Source organism: Myotis daubentonii, chromosome 9 (genome assembly GCF_963259705.1).
Source record: "Myotis daubentonii chromosome 9, mMyoDau2.1, whole genome shotgun sequence".
Taxonomy (NCBI): Eukaryota; Metazoa; Chordata; class Mammalia; order Chiroptera; family Vespertilionidae; genus Myotis; species Myotis daubentonii.
Window position 1 is genome coordinate 79,265,344 of NC_081848.1, and position 25,225 is coordinate 79,290,568.

At 45.5% G+C, this 25,225-nt stretch overlaps 1 protein-coding gene and 1 non-coding gene across 18 annotated transcripts in view; one reads left to right on the forward strand and one right to left on the reverse strand.

The window, feature by feature from the left end:
- Nucleotides 1-19,665, reverse strand: part of PPP6R3 (protein phosphatase 6 regulatory subunit 3) — a 78,386-nt gene extending 58,721 nt beyond the window's left edge. For 12 of the 17 annotated variants that reach the window (XM_059709839.1, XM_059709838.1, XM_059709837.1 and 9 more), the window contains exons 1-2: nucleotides 19,512-19,665; nucleotides 4,743-4,975 (exon numbers count right to left, since the gene is read on the reverse strand). In XM_059709839.1, the coding sequence (XP_059565822.1) occupies nucleotides 4,743-4,969 (227 nt within the window). In that variant the 5' untranslated portion in view covers nucleotides 4,970-4,975; nucleotides 19,512-19,665. Of the gene's footprint in view, nucleotides 1-4,742; nucleotides 4,976-18,704; nucleotides 18,832-19,016; nucleotides 19,390-19,511 lie in introns of those variants that run through there. The other 5 variants (XM_059709825.1, XM_059709835.1, XM_059709836.1 and 2 more) reach the window with 5 other exon arrangements.
- Nucleotides 19,666-20,118: 453 nt separating this feature from the next.
- TRNAA-AGC (transfer RNA alanine (anticodon AGC)) lies at nucleotides 20,119-20,191 on the forward strand. Its single transcript has one exon. It is a non-coding gene; the product is annotated as a tRNA-Ala (tRNA).
- The last annotated feature ends 5,034 nt before the right edge of the window (nucleotides 20,192-25,225 follow it).

Below are 25,225 nucleotides of genomic sequence, written 5' to 3' on the forward strand. Positions count from 1 at the left end.
AGGCAAGATGTGACAGGTAAAAAGCCTTGGGCTGCAGCCATCAGTAGCTACTCTGGCACAGCTTATACAACCATGAGGGACACTGGTTTCCAGGAAACTGCACACAGCACCTTGTAAGCACTCAAGAAACATTTAGGTCCCTAGAATGGCCACTCAAATTTCATATGGTTTGCAAATGGTACTAGAAAGTTGTTTTGGGGGCTTCTCAAATGTTCAATCTTTATTACATCTTAAGAGAATAAATACTCTAGAGAACAGGGCATCTGCCTGAGTGAGCCAGATGGGAAGCTGTATATAAAAAAACCCCACTCTCGCCCTAGCCAGTCTTGCTCAGTGGATAGAGCATAGGCCTGTGGACTGAGAGGTCCCAGGTTTGATTCCAGTCAAGGGCACATGCTCGGGTTGTAGGCGTGATCCCCAGTTGGAGGTATGCAGGAGGCATCCAATCAATGATTCTCTCATCATGGATGTGCCCGCCTCTCTCTCTCTCTCTCCCCCCCCCCCCCTTCCTCTCTGAAATCAATAAAAATATATTGTTTTAAAAAAACAACAAAAATACGCACTCTCCACACCAGCCTTCCAAGGTCTCTGGGGATCAATCCACCATCAAGTTTCAATGCTGTGGAACACAGACCTCTTCTACAGAGCCCACAGCACCAGAAGTACCTATACCCCTCAAGCTAGCTTGTCTTTGAGCACCAAAGGGCCCTCTCCCTCTCTCTCTCTCTGAAAAACAGGCAGTAGATCCATTTCCTGCACTCAGTTCTCTGACCACAATTTCTCATGCTTCCAGTAGCATTGGAGACTGCAAGGCCTGTGTAGACTGCACTCTCCCCAACCCAGTTTACTTCTCTGTTCTTTATTCCTCCCTGTCAAGCAGCCAAGATCCAGAACCATCTAGTCATCAGGAATAGGAGACTCAAATGCTGACCAGGACAGGGAAGTGACAGAACAGCCAGAAGCAGCAATATGACAAAAGAGAGAGGTGAGGACTGGGGGCTGGAATAAGCAAGCAAGTGGCTGCCTGTTTTGAGGCCCCTGGCTGGAGAGGCCACTGGCATCAGACCAGAAAGCTGCAGCACCTGAGGGGGTCTGGCATGAGGTCAGAAGACTGAGCAATAGGAAAATGTCCCCAAATGAACCTTTGCAGGGAGAAAAAAACCCAAAAAACTGCAAAGACAATGGAACTGGCAGGTGTGTGGGCACAAAAATCACATTATCAAACAGCCTCTTCTGGAGGCTTGTGGCTCAATCAAATTAAAGCCTTCCTCACTTTAAGAAACATGTTGGCATATAGATGCCATAACATGAAGTCGCCATTATGCTGGGGGAGTGGGGGCAGGATTATCCAGTGATTACAGGTGTGATTTCTAGAGTCACATCATCGAGGTTAGGAATCTGTCTCCACCACTTATAATCTATATCATGGGCAAGATACTTAGCTTCTCTGGGCCTCAGTTTCCAAGTCTGTAATATTAAGACAATAGTCCTTATGCCACTGAGGAGAATAATACATACAAAATACTGAGAAGAAAGGCTTAGAGTAAATGAGTGTTAGCTGTTTTTATTCTTTCTTATTTTCTACTTTACAGAAGTGCTGAAATGCTGCTATAGGGCTTGGGGAACACACTGCCGCAATTTGAAAGTTGCTGGCAAATAAAGGATTGGTAAAAGGCAGTAGACCTCAACCCCAGTTGCAAACTAAATGTGTAGGTACACTCTCTGAATTCTGACACAGGTCATCTTTTTAATTTTGCATCCATTTTCCCACAGGTAACTTGAAAGTGTGACCTAGCTTAAAAAGAGCACATGTGGGGCCTAGGCACTACAGACAAGGCTCAAAGTTCTGGTTCTGGACAGGCTAGGGCTACACTCTCCCTCCCTCAACATTAAAAAAGTTTCAAAAACATCCAAAGTGGTTGAGCAATGACCCATGAACCAGGAGGTCACAGTTCAATTCCCAGTTCGGGCCACATGCTGGGATTTGGGGCTCTGTCCCTAGCAGGGGGTGTGCCGGAGGCAGACGAGAAATGATTCTCTCTGACCACTGATGTTTCTCTCTCTCTCTCCCTTACCCTCTCTCAGAAATCAATAAAAACAAACAAAACAATAAACCTTCTACCTCATTCCTGGGCAAGCCTCTGGCTCCTACCCCACACATACTCTGACTTCGATTCCTTCCTTGGCACTGAGAACACAAAAGCAATCAGAAGAGAACCCTGGTTGACTGTACCCTGACCTGGGAGCCAGCCTGATCCTAAAGCTGCTGGTCACTTGTCCTCTTGATCTCGTCCCCACCCACCCACTCAAGCACAGCACATCACTCAATCTCCAATCCTCCTCAATCTACACTACACCATCATTTCCCTCTGAACTGCACCATTCTCACCAGCATATAAACAGGCCACTATTTCTCCCATGTAGGGTAAAAGCCAACGCCACCCACTCCTGACCCACATCTGCCTGTAGCTCCCACTTTCTCCCTCTGCTCCCTTTCTAGGAAACTACATGAAAGAGCTGTCTCAGGTTTGTCTCTAATTCTTCCTCAAAGGCATCCAGGGCCCATGGCTCCATGATGCAAACACCAACAGTCACCTGGCCAGTAGGCAGCAGCCCTGTCCCACTGCCCCGTCCCTTCTTCCCACAGCCCGTCTTCCCTCAGCTCTCAGGGAAGCAGCCCCTTCTGGTCTTCCTCTTGCCTCTAGAAGTCCGCAGTCCCTCTGTGGGAACTTTGACCCTACCAACAGCATTTTAGTTTTTGGATTTATACTTCTACTAAGGGCCTATTTTAAAAGTTCTGTTAATTCAAATTTATGCTAAATTATTTAAACTGAGGTATCTGTCATTAGAATTAAAAAGGTTAGTATAAAATGACAATCCTTTAATACATTGTATATGACCACCGAACTAAGTTAGAACAGTGATGAGTTTATAACTAATATATAGTCATAAACTTCACAAAATACAGCAATCACTCCATCATCCCGAAACTACAAAACACCAGTCTCAATGTCCTTAGATGACTATTGTCAACCCTAACTCTGAAAAGCTTTCAGATCCCAGTGGAAAATCCCCTCTACACTAATCCTGTTGCCTGAGTCATCCAGCTGTATGTAACATACACAGCTGATGGCACTGCCTAGGCCAGAAGCATAGCAGAGAACAGCTCTGCCCAGGTTATGCTCTCTTGAAATGGTGCCATCCAGAAGGCTGTGTCCAGGAAAGGCACACCTCCTTTTGCAACTTCAAATGTAGTACAAAAAAACCCCACCAGAAAAACGTAAACAAATAAAAAACCCCACCAAAATGCTGGCATGGCATAACAAAAGCCACACTACTTTTTTGGTAAAATAAGCACTTTCCATAGGCGTGCCTACACTTCCCCAGTTAAAGAGGTATTAACTTCATTCAGTACAGGAAGAATCAGAATCCAGAAGGGCAAGTCCCCTGCTCAAGTTCTCAGAGCTTGTTAAGAGGGGACGGCCACACCTCTCCTAGGAGGATCTGATACAAAGCCCACACCATAGTGTCTCCTACCAGCATAAGCCCCAAACAAGCAGCACCCCACATGTGGCAGGAATTCCAAAGTATCACAGTGTCTATCTCTTGAGGGATGGGAATACACTAGTATTTCTGACACCAAATTTCTTTCCTTTTCTTTTTTCAGACACTGACCTCTGAGTGGAGGCTGTCATTGAATGCTAGTTGTCAATCTTCATGGCTGACAGAGAACATGACTAAAAACATTAATAATTATTATTTCCCTGACAGCAAAATTCTCACCACAAATGAAAAGATATCTAAAAAGAAAGGACAAAAGAGAACCAACTAAAAAATATAATTCTTCCGCCCTGGCCAGGTGGCTCAGTTGGCTAGAGTTTGTCTCATACACCAAAAGGTTGCAGGTTCAATTCCCGGTCAGGGCACACATCTAGGTTTCTGGTTCAATGCCTGGTCAGGATGTGTACAGGAGGCAACCGATTGATGCTTCTCTCTCACATTGATGTTCCTCTCTTGCTCTCTCTCTAAAAAAAAAAATATATATATATATATATATATATTCCCCGCCCCTTGGGGTGGAGGATAAAAATAAACCACCATAATTCTTCCTAGTCCATGAAGTTTATTTAGCGCATAATCAATAATTTTTTGTTCCTGAATTTGTACTATTTTCCTGGGGGAAAGGTGGGAGGCGAGCCAAATATTTCAATGGTTGGAGATGGAAAAATAACTAACTGAAATCCCAATACTTCAAATACATATGGAATATTCAGAGTTTCCAGGGGTCCGAATACAAAGTTTCATCGAGATAGTGATAAAGGGTCCCACTGTACTAACATTCTCCTTGTAAGCAGGTGAAACTAGTGAGTAGGTAAGTCCACTGTAATTATTCAAGGTGTTACATGCTTAAATTTAGTGACACTAATGTTCACCAAGACACGCACCCTTACTTTTAGGTAACAAAAGGTCAGAATTTATTTTATCAGCAAGGTTCTTCAGAACCCGAGCTCCAGCTTAGATTCATTGTGTGATCTTGGATGATCACGTAACCTCTATCTTCCTATTTTCAAAGAAGAGAAAATACTTACTTAGATGGCCTTACTATTTTAAGAAACTTCATCACTACTTATAGAACACGTTGCCCTTCTGAGTGAAATACAGAACACTTGTTTTTAACGAGAATGAATATTCTACCCCCCTTCACTTCAGTCCCACCCTAAAGAGAATATTGAATTTCTTACTTGTATCTGATCTTTTCATCCATGTCTTGAGGTGGTTCTTCTATAATGAACGAGACTAAATCTTCGAGACATTCTGCTTTTAACAGAAACTCTATAAGTTTGCGGTTCTGAGCTTTACATTCCTGTAAAACATCTTCCTCATCCATTAACTCCTTCAGTGTTACATCTTCTCTTTCTAGAAGTGTGTCTATGTGGGATGATGAGTGAAGATCAAATTTCCAAAACATGCTGGTCTAGACAAAATGCAGAGAGTATTTCAAATAAAATTTCAATTTCACATTAATTTTTCCTTTCAGTTCAGTTTTACAGTCTAAAATGTCACAATAAAGTTTCACATTGGACCTATAAAATATTTTCTAAATAAGGATTTTTTACTTCTCAGAAAAAAGTTTTTGATAACAAAAATTTGATTTGCAGTGCTGAAACAATGCTAAATCTTGGGATTTTTAACCTGCAGAATCATCCTATCCACACTTTAAGAATTACTACTGGAAAAGGAAGTAAACCCTTTCTTAAGGGTGAAGAACACATTCTTACACAGAACAAACATCTTCAGCAACAATGACAAGTACTGAGACCTAAGTATCTACTACTCTTCAGAATACTAAAGAATTAAATACATCAATAACCACCACCAACCAGCACTGTTAACCATTTCACAGCACTTTCCCAGCTGAAACTTTGGAAGTCATAAAATGGCACAATCTTTGCAATTATTAATAAAGGAACTAAAAACCTGGAACCAAATTCTTGAGGAACAAGAGAAAACAATTCTCAGTTACTAGGAAAAACACTTGACAAACTTAAAACAATGACTCCACAATGCCACGTCCACACTGTTCCTGCCTCTTTTCCGCCCCGCTCCTCAAAACGAGACATATGTACTACTATCTGTAATACTTTAAATAAAATAAAATTTTTAAAAAACGAACTTTGTTTTCTTTTGAGTTACAGAGTTAAAGAGGTCCTTATTAGCTACAACCGAAACACAGAGTCCACTACACATCCTAAAGCTGCCATAATTAGACAATCTCAAAGGCCAATTTTGACCAAAAGATGACAAAAGTTCTGATTAGGGATAAGACCATTCAAAAGTCATTCCTATCTGTCAAAGGTGCTCACTGCAGAATTCCTGAACCAGGGTTTGGTAAGATACATACTATAAAGTCACCTGCATTTCCATTTATCAATAAATAGAAAATTTAACTTAAAAAATTTATTTACAATAGAAAAAACCCCCACCTATAACGTACCTAAAGAATAAATCTAACAAAAGATGTGCAAGACTTATAAGAAAAACCATAAAACTTTTTAAAAGACAACTACCTATAAACCAAAAATATATTTTCTCTTCTACCTGTGTAGCATGAAGGCTAGAAGATTAGAACACTGAGATCCTTTTTTGTCCTTTTATTCCATGCTTTCAAATAACCACTTTTTAAAGATTCCATAAAAATAGTAAAGACAATTCACAAACTGAAGAGATTATCTGTCACACAGATAATAAAAGAGTATTAAACAGAATGTTAATTCCTACAATAAGAAAAATCAAACTCAATAAAATAAAATACACAAACAGGCATTTCACAAAAGTGGAAATCCAAGAAGCTAAAAGATACTTCACTAGTAACCATAGAAAAGAACATTAAAACCATTCAAAAACAAATTAACAAAATGGGTAACGTTTTTAAATACTTTCCTCTAAAGATATACAAAAGGCCAAGAATCACATGAAAAGATGTTCAATAGCATTATCATTAGGGGAAGGCAAATCAAAACCACATGAGATACCACAGGTCACACTCATAAAATGGCTACAATTTTTTTTTTTAATGGAAAACAGTAAATGTTAGCAAGAACATGGAGAAACTGGAACCCTGATGTAGTGCTGATATGGTATAACCACTTTGTAAATCAGTTAGGTAGTTCTTCAAAATCCAAACATAGTAACCACATTACCCAATAATTCCACTCCTAAGTATACAAGAGAAATAAACATATGTTCACCCAAAAACTTGTACACAAATGCTCATAATAGTAGTATTAACACATTGTATGCGGGAAACGTGTTTACACGTTTTATGTATTTATACGTTCTACCAGTGTAGTAGAGCACGGGACACATATTAATACGTTTTTCATAGACTGGCGGTAGAATGCGGGTAACGTATAAATACGTAAACTAAAGTTATCGTAATTTTACTGAACGCTGCCATTTGCGCAAAAAATTAGCAAAAATGGCCCGCGCCACCTGTTAGCGCGCGATAAAAACTACCCGCAAACAATGTGTTAATAACAGTAAAAAAGTGGAAACAACCCAAATGTTTATCAACTAGTGAATGGATAAATAACATGCGATATAGCCATACAATGGAGTATCATTCAGCAATGACAAGCAAATAAGTACTGATAATGACACACACTACAACATGGATGAACCTTGAAAACATTTTGCTAAGTGAAAGGAGCCAAAGACCACATATTGTATGATTCCATTTATATATGTAGTATGATTCCATTCATTCAAAATTTCTAGAATAGGCAAATCTATAGAAAGTTTATTAATAGTTGTCTAAGGATTAGACAGAAATGAAGAAAACTACTATTGGGTACAAGGTTTCTTTTTGGGTGATGAAAATGTTCTAAAATTAGATTGTGATGAAGATTACACAATCTGTGAACAATGTATACTAAAACCCACTAAATTTTTAGTACATGGGTGAACTCTATGGTATGTGAATTATATCAATAAAGCTGTTATTTTTTAAAAAATGACATGTAAGTTCACACCCAACAAAATAGCAAATAAAGAAAGTCTGACAACACCAAGGGTTAGCAAGGATGTAGAACAACAGTGCTGGTAGGAAGGTAAACTGGACAACCATTTTGGAAAACCATTTGCACCAGCTACTTTAGTTGAAGATGTACAGTTCCCACTACCCTTCAAGGTCTATACCCTAAAGAACTGTTTTGCACTTGTTCATAATATCATTGTTTCTTTGCTGGGAACAATCCTACCTTCCAATGATAGGGCAAAATAAAATGAGATGTATTCAGTCTAAAACAGGACACAGAAGTGAACAGGAATGAACCACAGCTACACGCATCACTGTTGACAACCCTCACTACCGACATGCCCTCACTTCCTCCCTTCCCAGCTTCGACTTCATGCCCCACCAGCAGACTCACTTCCTTGACCTGTTCTGGCATTGCCACTTTTGCTGGGGAACGAGGCGGGGGCAAAAACTCCAGCACAACCCAGCACTGTCTACTCTGCCTCTGCTAAACAGAACACAATTGCTGTTTCCTTCAGATCACTCCCCTCAGCTAAGCCATTCCATGTTGCTAATCCACTCACATTCATTTTTAAAAAAATATATTTTATTGATTTTTTACGGAGAGGAAGGGAGAGAGATAGAGAGTTAGAAACATCGATGAGAGAGAAACATCGATCAGCTGCCTCCTGCACATCTCCTACTGGGGATGTGCCCGCAACCCAGGTACATGCCCTTGACCGGAATTGAACCAGGGACCTTTCAGTCTGCAGGCTGACGCTCTATCCACCGAGCCAAACCGATTTCGGCTCCATTCACATTCTTATCATACTTAACAACAGACTATTCCATACCTTCTCCTCTCTCCCCACATCTCACTAGCCCAGTGATGGCGAACCTTTTGAGCTGGGTGTGTCAGCATTTTGAAAAACCCTAACTTAACTCTGGTGCCGTGCCACATATAGAAATTTTTTTATATTTGCAACCATAGTAAAACAAAGATGTATACTTTTTATATTTATTTATATATTTAAATGCCATTTAACAAAGAAAAATCAACCAAAAAAATGAGTTCGCATGTCACCTCTGACACGCGTGTCATAGGTTCGCCATCACTGTACTAGCCCCTACTCACCTTCATTTCCACTTGACAATGCCTTCCTATTTCACTGGGAAGACAGGAGACAATGTCCACCTGACCGACCCCACTATCCCAACTCTGTCTCCCTCTTCTCAAGAGCCTGTGGACTCTCCACTCGGCCCATCCTGTGACCTTCCCAAAAGCAAGGCTCCAGCAAGTGCCCCCTCTCCCACTTCATCAAGTTGGTCACTCTGTACAGAATCATTTCCCATCAACATGACAAAAATGCAGTAATTCCTCCCACCTCAAAAAAACCTTCTCAGAGTTCCAAATCCCATTGCAGCGTCCTGGCGCCTGCTAAAGAGCTTTCTCTACTTGAGGTCCTCTTCTCTCAGTTCTTCATGAACCCTCCTTCCCAGGTTTTTCCGGCACCACCCTCTAGAAACTGCTCTTGTCAAGGTCATCAATGTTCTGTGCTGCCAAAGCCTCCAAACAAGCCTTGACCCTCCTTCGACTTGACCTTACAGCAATAGCCTTGAGCACAGGTCTCACTGCCTCCTCCATGACAATATTCTCCTTGGTTTCATAGATGCACTGCTTAGATGGGCTCACATGGTTCACCTCTACCACAAGCCCTGCTTCCCTTGCTGACTCAGCCCTCATTCCTCAGTGCTTTCACTCAATCTCAGGACTTACAGGTGTCTCATATTTCTATCTTCAGCCCCAATCTTTCCCTCAACTTCAAAAGTTTTAATCCTACATGTCTCCAGCAGGCTCTAAAAGTTTCAAACTTAACACATCCCCATCCCAATGCATCTTTCTTCCACAACCTGTGCCTCCCTCAGTCTTCCCTTTCTTCATAAATGGCAACTCCCACAGCGGCAAAAATCCCCAGTATTATCATCCTTCACTCCCTCTCAGAAAATCACATTGTCATTACTTTCAAGACGCACCCAGAATCCAACTGCTTGCTTCTCACTGACACCTGTGTTTCCCGTCAGTCCCAGCTGCCATTATTTTGCAGCAGCACAAGACAGCTATTCTTTTAAAAATATGTATTGTTTTGTTGATTTCAGAGAGGAAGGGCCTCTAGAGGGAGAGAGAGATAGCAACATCCATGATGAGAGAGAATCACTGAGGGGCTGCCTCCTGCACACCCCACACTGGTGATCAAGTCTGCAACCCAGGCATATGCCGACTGGGAACTGAACCATGACCTCCTGGTTCACAGGCCAATGCTCAACCACTGCGCCACACTGGCTGGGCAAGACAGCTATTCTTTTTTTTTTTTTTTTAATATATTTTATTGATTTTTCACAGAGAAGAAAGGAGAGGGATAGAGAGCTAGAAACATCGATGAGAGAGATCAATCAGCTGCCTCCTGCATGCCCCCCACTGGGGATGTGCCCGCAACCAAGGTAAATGCCCTTGACCGGAATCGAACCCGGGACCCTTCAGTCCGCAGGCCAACGCTCTATCCACTGAGCCAAACCGGTTCGGCAAGACAGCTATTCCTTTTTTTTTTTTTTTTTTTAAATATATATTTTATTGATTTTTTTACAGAGAGGAAGGGAGAGAGAGATGGAGAGTTAGAAACATCGATGAGAGAGAAACATCGATCAGCTGCCTCCTGCACATCTCCCACTGGGGATGTGCCCGCAACCCAGGTAACATGCCCTTGACCGGAATTGAACCAGGGACCTTTCAGTCCGAAGGCCGACGCTCTATCCACTGAGCCAAACCGGTTTCGGCAAGACAGCTATTCTTAACACCGCTTTAGGGGGACCTTTTAAATATACAAATCAGATCACACAGCTGCTCAAAACACCACTATTTCCCATCTCATTCAGAGAAAAAGACAAAATACTAGCAAAAGCCTGTGTGATGGGCTCCCACTCCACCTTAATCCCCTCTGACCTTATCTGCCACCACTCTCCCTTGGGCTCTACTGCCAGCCAGGCTGGCCTCTTCCTACTGCCCCTCCCTCCCGCCCTCTGAGTACCTCAGGCACACTAGGCTCTCCTCCCACCCCACCCACACCCATAGCCACAAGGCTCTCTCCCTGACCTCCTGTTAAAAGGTTCCCTTTCTCAGGGAGGCCCACTCTGATCACCATATTTCAACCTGCAAACAGCCCTCACTCACCCACCTACCCACTCCCCTGCTTTACTTTTCTCCCTGATGATCACATGATTGTTACAGCTAACTTTTCTGTGAATTATTTTTTTTCTTTTATTTTTAAATTGATTTCAGAGAGAAAGGGAAAATAGAACTCGCTACTTTTTCATGTATGGGACTATGATTCAACTGAACCACACCCCACTGGCCAGGGCTGTGAAGTGTCTTTCCCCATTAAAATGTAAACTCTGTGAAGACAGATACTTTTTTCTGCTTTCCTCACTGCTAATATACCCAGCATGAGAACATGAGTCTTAATGCCTAAGACATGATAAGTACACATCCTATATAATAAAAGGGTAATATGCAAATCGACAAATGGCAGAACGACCAGTCACTATGATGCACACTGACCACCAGGGGCAGGCGCTCAATGCAGGAGTTGCCCCCTGATGGGTCAGTGCACTTCCACAGGGGGAGTGCTGCTCAGCCAGAACCCCAGAAGCCAGGCTCACAGCTGGCGAACGCAGCGGGAGCCTCTCCTGCCTCCGCTGCAGCGCTAAGGATGGCAGTGCTAAGGATGTCCGACTGAGGGCTCCCGGACTATGAGAGGGCTCAGGCCGGGCTGAAGGACCGTGCCCCCCCCCCCAGTGCACGAATCTCATGCACCTGGCCTCTAGTATTTGAATAAATGAACCTCAAAAACAATAAGGGGGTAAAATTCATTGAAGACATACAAAAATTAAGTTATAAGGATACATTCACAGATGGCAACACCTTAAAGTAAAGCATGAAAATGATACATGCAGGGGAGTGCTTGCCTTGGGGAGGTCAGAAGAGGGAAGAAGTGGTCTGGTGCGAACTTACAGGGAGCCAAAGATGTGGCAACATCGTATTTCTTAAGCTGGTTAATGGGTACACAATTATTATTTTAGCATTTAATGTCTGTACACATGCTGATATTATTCTTTGAACATATGGTTTTATTAAAAATTAAAATAAAAAGGTTAGCACAGGACTGGCCAAATCCAGCCCACCACCTGATTTTGTAAATAAAACTATTGGAAGACAGCCACCTTCATTTGTTTACATGTTGCCTATGGCTGCTTTCACACAACTGTGGGGTTGAGTAGTTATATAAACAATATAGCCCCCAGAGCCTTCAAATTTTACTAACTGGCCCTTTACAGAAGAGTTGTCTGGTAATAATGTGAAATTTGTAAAGAAGTTAAGTACAAAATTAAAAAAAATCAATCATCTGTTAAAACGCACTGATGCTTCAAAGCAGATGTGATTTTTCTTCAAGAGCACAGTATACTGAGAAAATATGTTTTAATATGGGAGGCTTCAAAGCAGAGTTACCTTTATAATGGCAGAGAGAGTTCAATAACATAATCTAAATTTAGAAAATAACACATTTGCATACAAACACTAACTCCATAACCTCCCCTGACCCAATACCATCACCCTCTATTTCCCCAGAACAACTGGTTAGACCTCAGAGGTCCTCTATGATCCCATTTCACTTCTTCAGGGCATTCACTTCACCTTATATTAGAGTCATTTCTGCAGTTACTTCTATTATTATTAGGAAGATTGGTGACAGTAATAAAATTAATACAAATATTACTCTTGAGCTAGGCATTGTGCTAATTAGTCTATATTTAATATTCACTAATATTTTCTCATAGCTGGAAAACTGTGGGAGCCAGAACTCAAAACCAGCTATTTTAGACTCTGAGTACTCTTGACCTCCATAACATACTCTGAACTGGGGACAGAAAACAGGTACTAATTTATGAAAACTCCCTTAGCTTAAAATACTATACCTATGATGGATGTTTATTACCCTGGATAGTTGTTGGATCCAATGTAATAAAGCAAGGACAAGAGATCCACAGTGGAAAGGAAGAGAGGGGTGGGGCTCATTCAAAGAGTGTTATTTAATCACAAGGGGCAGGGTCTCCTGAACTCACAGCCAACAGAGGCAGATGAGACCTACCCATGGTCCAGAGACAAGAGAACCCCTGTGTATCTTTGTCAACAACAAAAAACCAGGAGACACTACTTCCCTCATTCACTACAATGACAAAAACTGGCATGTACTACCACCAAAGGAAATAATTCATTTATTTCTTTGTTCTTAACTCTCAGTGAGATCCACCTGTGATGTCACTCTTGAAACAAATTACACTTGGAATTGTGGTCTAGTAGAGTCAGCAAAACCCTAAGGAATCACATGTCCCTTCTCCAATCTGGCCTAAATTTTTCTCTAAGATAATAATCTCTAAGTTATGTTCTAGCTCCAAAACCATGATTCTCATGAAAGGAAGCCCCAAACACCCGAGTCAATACTTGTCAATGTTTCTGCCCCTACCTGGGATTGAAAGCCCAGATTTGCCCTGGCCAGTGTGGCTCAGTTTGTTGGCTGTTAGGCGTTGTCCCGTACACTAAAAGGTTGCTGGTTTGATTCCCAGTCAGGGCACCAAAACAAAAAATAAATTAATTTTTTTAAAAAAAGGCCAGATTTCATCCAGGTCCAACCAATGTCTATTAACTACTAGGCCACCATGCAACGTGCCTCGTGGATGGTGTAACACAGCTGCTTTACTTACCCTGATTAGGGTTTCAGAGTGCCACACGTTATCAAGCAAACTCTGCTTTCTCTTTTTGTCAAAGTGTCTCTCTAACACCATCACTGTTGTTCAGATATGCATCCACGTACAGAGAACTAAAGAATCCAACTAGCAATCTGCACAGCTTTCTCCAAGTCTGCCGACTCAACATTCAATCATACTCTTACTTCTGCACTATTAATTTTTATTTTTTCTGCAGCCTTTTTAGTTCTGCTCTCTAATGTACCAAAAAAACAATCTTTCACTCCACTTTCCTTTAGGCAACCAGATTTCATGGCAGTTAACCTCTGGGGCACACAAACCATCCAAAATCTGTGTATATTCCACATAAGAAATTCTGGAACTAATAGTATCCTAGTTTTCTCAAGAGTTGTTAAATACAAAATCAGAACCTCCTTTTATCAGTAAAAAGATGTTTGTAACTTATCAAACTATTTATATAAATTCATAGACTATGTAGCCTTCACTAATACATACTTATAAAACCAGTCAACACTAGCCAGCTGTATGTTTCAAGTAGTAAACTGCCTCTACTCAGAGTAAACTCAGTTCTTTGCCAAGTCTGTGACATAAAAATGTCCCAGTTAAAGTAAGGAGCCTTTCAAGTACTGCCAAGATCCCTTTTACTTGCTTCTTTACCATCCAGCCAATTTACCTGGTATCCAGATGTCAGTTCATCGTCATCCAAAAACTGAAATAAAATGGGTATTAATGCAACTAGTAACTAATATCTCCCCTTCTCCCAGGAAAGAAAAGGAAAGTGGGAGGGAGAGCAAGAAAAGGGGTTCTCATGGGAACTAAGCCTAAAGCCAAAGTCAAAAGGCCACAAAAACAAATCTCCAGTCAACCTCGATCCCACTGGAAGCACCATCAATTTCAAGGATACGCAAGATGTTTAGCATCAACCTACATCAAGCCCTGATCAGTATGGAGCCAGTCACTGTTTCAAGTTTGACTGACAACCAATATCTATGGAGCAAAAGATATTATAGATCAACTAGAGGCCCGGGGCGGAAGGTTGGACGGATGGCTGGTCCTGCCCCCCAGTTGAAGTCCTGATAGAACACCCGTTCGGGAGGACAATTTGCATATTAGCATTTTATTATATAGGGTAATATCTGTCATAAAACAGCTTCACCAGCATGGGAAGAATGGCATTGCTTTTTAAGACACACCAAACCAAGGACGCAAGTCAACATAACAATTTAATACGTAGGAGAAACAAAGGTGTAACTCCTTTATTCTCTGGCAAAAGACTTCTGGCAATCTCAACCACCTTACTAGCAAATATAAGCTCTTTCCTCTGAGGCCTTGAGGGCCTCCAAGAGACTACTTATTCCACATACTCGTACAATTTAACAAGCTTTTGTTATCTGGTCTCCCAGCCAAAACTGTACCTCTTTTCATTCCTGTCTCACCCAAGTCCTTAAGCCCCTGTTCATGAGTGAATCCCTAATACAGTTCCTGGCAGAGTAAGGACTCAGTATATTTGCTGACCAAATAAATGAAGATCAGAAGAAGTAGATGACCATAAGCCAAATTTCAGGATGTAAGATTAGAAAGTGCCTGCGTGATCTTTTTTGTATGTCTAGAATCTAGATATTAACAACATTAAGTTGCTGAAAATTTGTATAGCTTTTACTAGTACACTACATTCTTCCATTCAATAAACTAGATATCCTAAATGTTAAGTGTGTAAGAGAAAAGAATTTCTGCCCTTCTCCCTACTACTGCACCTCATATTTCTCAGGAAGTCAAACACCTGTGTCAGAATCCAGGACCTGAGGACCCCTCTTTACCAGCTGTCAAGGTCACTGTGTGAAAGGTTAAGCACAGAGTATGCCTCTCTCTTGCCCTCAAAGGGAAGAATTGGCAAACTGATACAGGCCAACTCTCGGAATAAAAAAAGATAATGATGAAGCTGGCGTCTAAAAACAGAACTGACAGATGACAAGCAAGATGAGGGCAAAAGATACAAAACTCAAAAACCACAGTTTAAGGTTATTTAGCATAGGAGCAAACAACCCTAAATACCTGAGAGAGCTGCTAAGTTCAGCACAATACGGTAATTTTTGTTTAACCCTCATCAAGGGAAACATCGATGAGAGAGAGAAATACAGATCGGCTGCTTCCTGTACGTGCGCTGCCCCCCACCCCCCAAGGAATTGAATTCACAACCTAGGTATGTGCCCTGACTGAGACTCGAATTCGAAACCTTTTGGTATATGGGACAACATTCCAACCAACTGAGCCACCCAGCCAGGGCGCAATATGGTAATTATTTTCACGGGAAGAAACATTTCTAAATTACCTTATAAAATCAAGTCATTAAAATTTTCATTTAAAGTTCAGTTTTCAGGCACCTGAAAATAATGTATGTATACCATCTCTCCTGTTAACTAAGCACCCTCCAAGGTAGAAGCTACATACAATAGACACCGTACAAATCACCTGAAGGATTCTTTGACCAAGTAGCCCCTAACATTTCTGGTGTAGCACAATGTTTCCAAAACCTAGCTGCACTTCAGTACTGCCTAGGGAGCTTTTAAAAATATATACTATCAATCCCTCCACAAATTTCCAGAGATGGGATCCATCATCCATCATCCATGGTCATACAAAGTATCCCAAATGATTCTAAAGGAGGCCAGGCTAGCATTTATCTAGAGCAGGGTTTCTCAACCTTGGCACTATTGATTTTGGAGCTGGATAATTTGTGTGTTAAGTGGGGGGGGGGGGGGGGGTTAAGAAATGCTGCCCTGTGCATTACAGGATGTTTAGCAGCATCCCTGATTTCTACCCTCTAGAAGCCAATAGCACATTGCCCATTTCCCACAGTCAAAATATCTCCAGCCCGCCGGCATGGCTCAGTGATTGAGCGTGGATGAACCAGGAGGTGACTGTTTGATTCCCAGTCAGGGCACATACCTGGTTGTGGCCCAGTGGGGTGTGTGTGTGTGTGTGTGTGTGTGCAGGAGGCAGAAGTTCAATGATTCTCTTTCATCACTGATGTTTCTATCTCCCTCTTCCTTCCTCTCTGAAATCAATAAAAATATATTTAAAATAAATACATATATACATATATGTGTGTGTGTGTGTGTGTGTGTGTGTGTGTGTGTGTGTGTTTATTGCCAAATGTTTCTTTGGGGCAAAACTGTCCCCCTGTTGAGAAGCACTGATCTAGAGTAAATAAAAAAACAATCATATGAGGTGCTCTTAAGAAAAGAAATAAGTCCCTGACCGGTTTGGCTCAGTGGATAGAGCGTCAGCCTGAGGACTGAAGGGTCCCAGGTTTGATTCCGGTCAAGGGCATGTACCTTGCTTGGTTTCGGGCACATCCCCAGTAGGGGGTGTGCAAGAGGCAGCTGATCGATGTTTCTCTCATTGATGTTTCTAACACTCTATCCCTCTCCCTTCCTCTCTGTAAAAAAAATAAAATAAAATCAATTATATATATATATATATATATATATATATATATATATATATATATATAATTAAAAAAAAATAAGAAGAAAGCTACTTAAAGCCAGGAGGCCAGGTCTATTTTTTTAGCCCATGTCACCCAAGAAAAGTAGCTGGCACTACTCACTGTACAGATACTTCTGTACACATGCTGGGCAAGACAGCTCCAATCTTTGAAGCTGTACCTCCTCTCTGGTGAATCACCCAGATTCCCACCCCTCTACGTCTCTCTCCACCCAAATGCCCACTTCTCTCTACTTTCCCCATAAGCTCACTGAGACCCACACTGGGGCTCAGATCTTGACTTATGAGGACCAAACCACAGCTTCTTGTGCTTTTTATGAAATAAACTCAATGTTGAGTTTTAGTTGAGCAGACTGTTAGAAGACTTTCACTGTCACTACTATTCACTCTTATTAAAGGTAATGCAACCATTATAAAATTTTTAGAGCAATATATACTCAGGCTGCCTCTCAAAGATACAAACTATAAAACTGAAAGATACACAAGTTTATCACAGAAACAAACTAAATACCACAAATACTGTTTTAAGGAAGAGCTGCTGGTTTATCTTTAATAACATTGTATTTGTACCAAATTGATACAAAAACTTAAAGCTAAGCAAACTTCACGCTGTCTTAATTTTCTTATCATTCATTTTACATCTAGCTATTGTCTGACTTTCAAATTCTCAGTTAACTGAAGCTAGCAAGTTTTTTTGTTTGTTTTGCTACATAAAAGCTAGTTTTCTAATCCCAAACAATCTTCTTCCTGTTCTTGGGAAAGTTACACCAGACAGATGCTCATCTCTACCTAAGACTGAGTCTATCAAAATAACACTTTCTCGGTGCAAGCCAGGTCCCAAGCAAGCAATGCCAAGGGTGAGCGGGCATGGTCTCCAGTACCAAGAAGAGCACAGGACAGGAATTAAAGGACTAGGAGTATGTGTGACCAAATGGATGGCATTTAGTTAGACACTCTGGATTCCCTCAGACACAATGAAATGCATCCATCCAGGACAAGTTATTTCCCAAACTATCTTCACTGAAGGAGATCTCAATACACAGCAACCACACCGAGAAATCCTGGAGTTAATGACTTGGGTGCCAGTCACTTAGATGTAGCATCCGAAAGTCAGAGGAAAAGAATCCAACTTGAGCTCCTGATGGGCTTTTCTTTATGTAACCACCTCCTACACAAAACACTCTGAGGCACCACCACTAATCATTACTCCTGGAAACGTTCATTTCATTCAATGAATTACAAATTGAAAAAAAAAACCTCCACTTCATTTTCTCAGTCCAGCTGACTCGTAAATACACAGAGCTTGCTAAAGACATTCACCAAGAGGCAGGGCTTAAACACTCATTTGGCTTCCCAATAATACCTAAACATTTAAAAGCAAAATTTAAATGAACAATAGCCACTAAGGACTAAGCTGCCTCTCTATATTCGAGGCACCTCTCCTAGCTGCTTTCCATGCACGAACTCATTTACTCCCAACAAACTCACTCGGCAGACACTATTATTATCCCCACATTACAGAGGAAGCAGAGAGGTTGAGCAACGTGCCCAAGGTCACAAAGCTGCAAAGTGGAGACGCGGAGATCTGAACCCAGGCGGTCTAAGCCCCGAGTGAAGAAAGCTCCAACCTCACCGCCGCTCAGGAGACATCCTCGTGGCTGGAAGCCTGGAGTCCCCTTCCCACTCGCTGCCTACCTGCACCATGACCTTGAGGACGAAATCCAAGTAAAATTCACCCAGTGGGACAACATCCACGTTATCGAGCGCTGCGAGGATGAAAGGAAACACCACCCAAGTGCCCCTCCCATGAAAGCAAAACATCAACAAAGCTCCGTGGGACCCGCAGCGAGAAAACTTGAAGTACCGGGAAAATCACAGGAAGCTTGGAGGCTGAAACCTCAGGACACAGAGACACACAACCGAGGACTCATGCCGGGCACCTACAACCTCAAGTCCCAGCTGCGATCGGAGCAAGCCGGGTGGAGGGAGGAAACCCCTCCAAGTTCACAGCGCACGGGCTTCTTTCAGGAGGAGGTACCTCCAGCCGCAGGGAGGACCACCCCCCGAGCTCCGGTGCGCCCGGGAGGCATTCGCGAGCAGGTCTGCGCTCGAGTCACAGCACCCGAGTGAAGAGATCGCTCGGGAGGCCATTTAAATGCTCCGAGCTAGTGCTCGCCTTGTGCGAAGCGTCTGCGGCCAGTGCACAGGGACCCACAGAACTTGTTTTCCGGGGAACGGGGTCCAACAATGGTCTTCGCGAGTCTGCGGCGAGTTGCTCCTCAACTTGATACGCTCGGGGGCCCGAACGCGGGGCGGCGCTCGAGCAGATAGGCCGGAGCGGAGCGGGGCCCGGCCGGGTTAGGGGTGCGTCCGGTCCGCCCGCCGCCGCCGCCGCCGCCGCCGCGCAAGGCCGGCGCAAAGTTCGCCGCCGGGCCAGCGTCCCACCCCGCGGCGGGCAAGCGGGCGGCTGACAGGCGCAGGCGGGGACGGTCAGGGGAGCCCTCTCAGCGCCGCGCCTCCCCGGCCGCCGGCGAATTCCGGGGGGGAGGGGAGGGGGCCAGGACGCTCCCTCCCCGCGCCACCGAGGCCGGGCGGAGGGACCTCGCCGCCGTCCGGGCGCCGCGCACCCCGAGCCGCCACCCGCTCCTCCGCCCTCCTCCCCCTTCACTACCTGGAGGTGCCCGCGACCCGCCGCTAGTTGCGCTCAGGCGGGAAACGCGCTCACCGACACCATCAGCGAAGCGCCCAAAATGGCGGACGTATCAAGCAGGCCTTGAGTTCCCCCTTCCCACCCTCCGGCCGCCTCGCGGCCAATTGCGATCCTGACCCTGCCTCCAGCTCCACCTCATTGGCCTTCCTCTCCCGCCCCCTGCAGTCTATTGGAGCGCCCAGCGTGCCCGTTGCACTCACTCCAATTGGCTTTCAGGACCCGTCAGTCAAGCGCGAGAGGCGCATTTTTTTCCCATGGACTTGACGGATCCGGAATCTCTAGGACCCCCGGCGTCTGGAGAAACAAATCAGAAACCAGGAGAAACCCAGCTGGGACCCCTTACGCCGTAGCAACAGTAGGGCCTCCCCTAGATGGACGTGTCGGACCACCAATCCGATAGCCAATGCTTTTTAAAACCCAATTGAGCCAAACCAATCGTGGTCGTGGAGCTGGGAACTGCAAGAGAACCAATGGGGTAGCGAGATGGGCGGGCGGGTCGGAGGGTCTGGAGGAAACCGGTGATGACGTGAGCCACAATGTGTACCCACCGCGGAAGTGACAAGCAGCTGGGGAATTAGCTCAAATGGTAGAGCGCTCGCTTAGCATGCGAGAGGTAGCGGGATCGATGCCCGCATTCTCCACACTTGAGTTTTATAAAGCAAACGGGATTCATGAGCACGTCATTACTCTCTTCAAGAGAAAAAGGTGGCTGGTCCAGTTCCCTTAACCGTTTGAAGAGAAATGTGCGAACTAGGGAGTCCCTTTTGTCCCACGGAAGGGTTTACCCACGACCTTCCTCCGAAAGCCGGGCCCCCGAGGAGCACCCCACCTTGTGCACTTACTAATAATAACCTGCCTTATTCCTAAAAGCACAACAAGAGGGCGACATTTGTCGGCGGGGCTGAGAAAGGCAGGCGGCAAGGTTAGCGCCCGTGAAACCGAGCTCAGTGAACGCAGCATCACGCCCACGGGTGTGCGCGCAGTGCGGGGGAGGCCAGGGCTGCGGGTGCTCTGCATGCGTGGGCAGCCCGCTAGTGCGCGCCTGCTCTGCCCGGCCCGTGGGGGGCCTGGCTCACGCGCAGTGGGGGCCGTCAGGCACCACCCAGGTAACACCGGGGAGTGGTCTGTGAAACAGGCCGCAGAGGGGTGGGGACCCTCCCTGAGCAGGTGGCATTGCCACCCATGGGCAGGGAGGACAGGGCCGCAGGGAGAGAGCCCAGAGGCCCCAAGGTGAGGCTGTGGAGCGCCGGAGAGGCAGGTGTGGCTGGACTGTGGTGGGAGACGGGCATGGCCGGGAGAGATGGCAGGGATGATGGGTGGGTGGTGCAGGACCTTGAGGACTAGAGGAGGAACTTGTGTTTATGCTCGGAGGGAGGCCCGGGAAGAGCTGGGTAGGGGAGGGCGTGTTCGGGGGTGGCCATCCTTTAGAAAGGACGGTGTGGAGCCGGAGTAGCACGGGACCAGAGGGGCAAGCTCAGGGCTGGACCCAGGAGCATGCGGGCAGGCTACAGGGAACAGCAGGACAGGGCTGGGACCTGCCCTCCTGGACACCTGGGGCGGGCCCAGCTACCCACCGGTTTCGTTACTCATTCATCATCCAAGGACTTGCCGGTACCTGCCTCAGGCTCCTCCATCCCAGACTCTGAGGGGGGTCACCGGGCCTCCTGCACTGTAATTAAATGAAATAATGCAGTGCTTCCGGCAACGTCAGTGGGTTCCAAACGTCTCCAGTTATTATAACTCCTAACCCAGCAAGTTCAACCTTTTTTATTCCATGGCACACATAAACGAATTACTAAAATTCTGCAGCACACCAAAAAATATATTTTTTGCCAATTTGACACCCAAAAAAGGGTATAATTTTGATTCATTCACACCAGATGGCTATTTTGTTGGCTGTCATATTTTTTATTTGACAATCTAAGGGAAAAGAGGTCAGTGCCCCTGACTAAATAGTCAGGTATTGCATGTTTTAAAAATCCTAACACAATCCAAAGGGTTGAAATCAGGAGAACTTCCTGAAGGAGGAGACATTTGAGCTCAGCCAATCATCAAGAGCCAGGGGGCTTTAAGGAGGAGAGTGACTTTGAAACTCTGCATTGGTCTTACCATTGTAGAATTTTTAGATTTCACAGATTACTACCTTCCCCTTTTTCTCTCTAATCTTTTTGTGATTTAATTTTTAATGTTAAAATTTTCAAATCATCTAGACTTGTTAAAAACTAATATAATTTCACACACACTCAACGATAGAGAGGAACCTATAATGAACGCCCATGTGCCCATCACCCAATTACTACTCCTTAATTTTGGGAACAGACATAGAACTGCCCGATTTTAATTCTATCAAGTAACGATTTTTTTAAACTATCATTTATTGTCATGATTTCATAAAAGGAAGGACATTTGTACACACACATACACTCAAGAAAGATTAACTCGGGATAAAGAAAAGGTTTTTAATTGAATAAGCTCTTCTTGAGGACAAAGACATCCCCCATTGGCTTTCCTTTTGTTATGTTACCAGGGCTCAGACCTGATCTGAGGGCTGGAGTGGGGCCCCGGGAAGGCCATGCTCTGGGGGGGGGGGGCTGGGCTGGTGCTGGGTCAGGTCAAGACCTGTTGTGACTGGAGAGAAGGGGCCAGATAGGGAGTTCTATTGGGGTGTGAAGGGTAGACCCATTTTAACTTGGAAATTTAACTCTTCTGCTTCTTTTTTCTCCCCCACATTCAGATCCAATCTGGGAGGGGGGAGGTATTTCCTTTTCCGTCATAGGAATGTTGGTAGCTCAAGTGTCAGTAGAAAGGAACTGCTGGGGTTGCTAACCATTAGGGCCACCAGTGAGCTTATGGGGAAAGTAGAGAGAAGTGGGCATTTGGGTGGAGCGAGACATAGAAGGGTGGGAATCTGGGTGAGGACCTCCAGAGAGGAGGGAGTAAGGATGGGACCAACAAAGGGGGTCCCAGTGCTGTGAAGAACCAGCTGAGTGGTTCTCGAGAAGGTGCCCCAGGGTGGCCAAGTGGGACCCAAACCCTTCCCAACCATCCAGGTCTGTCTGGGACAGAACATTCCACATTACCCACATCCTGGTTCCCCACGTCCTGCCTGGCAGTGGACATGCCCAAGATCTGGCCACATGGATTCTGTCCGGCTGCCCAGGGCAGCCATGGCCCCCAGGGGGATGCTGGACCCGGACAGGGAGGAGATCCCACACCTATCCTGGAACAGGATGTCATGGGTGTCACCATAGATGTTGGAGGGAAGGTACAAGTCCTTTTGGCCAGGTTGAGTAGCACTCACTAGTCAATTAGTAACATTTATTGGATAAAGGAATGATTGGCCCTAGCTGGTTTGGCTAGGTGGACAGATTGTCAGCCCAATCACGGACCCTTGTCCATGGTTCAATTCCAGCCAAGGGCATGTCCCTTGCTGGTTCCCGTGGTCAGGATGTGTGCAGGAGGCAACCAATCAATGTGTCTCTCTCACACCGAAGTTTCTCTCTGTCTCTCCCTTCTCCCTCCCACTCTCTCTAGAAATCAATGGAAAAAATATCCTGGGAGTGAGGATTAATCAAAATAAATAATAAAATGAAAAAAATATATTTCTTTTTAAAAGGAATGATCGAACAAATTATTGAACAAGCCTTGGTTTCCTTAACTACTAATTGAGGATACCATATGCCTAGCTGGTCTATTGTGAAGTTTAAATGAAAAAAGCTGGGTTAATGTCATCCTCCCACTTAAGACACAGCTGAAACATCACCTCCTCCAGGAAGCCTTCCCATCTGAATGTGATACCCTCTTTGGGCCCCAGATACCCCCATGGCTTTGGAAACTGCCGGCCTCTATCACTGGATTCAGAGCACCTTCAAGGGAGGACATCTGACTAATGTCTGGGTCCCCCAGCATGTGACTTAAGTGCAGGGCCCTGCACACAGTGGGTGCTTACTGAAGGCTGACAGACTGACTTGACACCTGGAAGACCAGAGCAGATTGTCCTCCACTCCCTCTAGCTGACCACACGGCAGGAAAGCATGCAGGGGAGTAGCCTCTGGCCACCAGATGGCACCCTAGCCATGCAATGGCTCCATCGGGGCTGGGTTGGGTGCTAGGGGAGTGAGGGGGATGGGTGACTCTCCCTACCACCCCCACCCCCAGCCCACACAGGCCACCAGGTGTCAGCAGCCCAGGCCACTCCTTCCCTTCCCCTTGCCTGATCCCTGGCAGACCCTAGCAGACTGAATGTCTGGCTGGATAGGAGAACAGAGCAGGTGTGCTCCAGGGGATCCCCAAAGCATGAGTGAAGGGTAAGAAAGTGAAGGGAGGGTCTCCTAGGGGATCCCCACAATGCAGCCACTGCTTCTGAGTCAGCGAAAGTGACCTCCACTGCCTGCTTGGCTGCCCAGGTGGAGATTGGTGCTTTAATTAGCACCTCAGGGTGTGTGCTCCAACCTGGAAGAACAGGAATCCTGGGTGCTTGGCAGCTCTGTGGGGCAGAGAACCCCACCTTGGGCTGAGACCCTGGGTGCACCATCTAGCTCTGCCGGTCCTTAGCGGTGTGACCGTGAGCAGGTGTGTCACCGCTGAGCTTTAACGTGTCCCAGCGCCCATTCACCAAGGACCTGCCGCTTCAGCCAGGCAGACTGGGCGAGGCGTCTTCATGGGCATTTATCTCTTGGAAGCCTTCCAGCCGTCCAAGGGGTGGTGACGGCACCTTTCTTAACAGATGGGGCCAGCTGGCCTTCCCAGATGCAGTCTGACCCCTCCTGCTTGCAAAGGGGCCTGAGCACAGGTCCCGCCAGGTGGCCCTGGCAGCCCTGGGTTGGAGCTCAGCACTGGCTTCTGGTGCTCACTGTTGCTTTGTACTGTCCCCGACATCTGCCCTCCGTCAGTGGCAGGAGCATCCACAATCAGGAGACAGGGGAGGTGATTCCTGAAGGTCCACCCTTGAGGTCCCCAGCTCTGTCCCCTGGCCAAGCAGTCTTGGAGTGCTAAGGGCCTCTGCCTTCCCACCGCCTCCGCGCCAGAGCTACAGGATCCAGTGCATTCTGGGGCCCCGCTTGTGGGAGGCCGTCTGGCAGCTGATCCATTCACCTCGCTCAGCTGTCACCTCTGTATCCAGGCCCTGGAGGGGGGGCGGCTCAGGGTCCTATTGGGAGGCCTTCCTTCCAGATCTCTGCTTTGACTCCCAGCTCTATGCGTGGGGAATCTTCCATGACCCACCTTAGACATTCCAATTAGGGTCAGGCCCTTCCCGGCTTCCCCTGGCCCCGGGAGAACAGCCCAGCTTCGTTACGACACACCGTTGCTTGCCGACTTCTCTGTCTCCTTCCACAGATGGGGATGCCAGGGGGCAGGAACCAGGCCTCATCTAGTCGTCTCCTCCCCTACTGCCCAGACGGGCACATCGCAAACCTCGGACAGCGTTCACCGACTGACTGTGTGAGGGCCGGGAAGGAGGGGCCAGGGCAGGCTGGGGGCTTCCTTCCCTGGGGAGAGTGTGGCCTGGCAGCCCCATCCACTGTGCCCACAGGATGGCAGGACCAGGAGGCGCCCCTAGTCTCCAGCACAGTCTTGATGGGCACAGCAGCCTGGGTTGGCACACACAGGCCAGGAACAGCTCAAAGCCCAGCTATTTAAGCTGCAAAACCTAGTGCAAAATTAAAACACAGGGC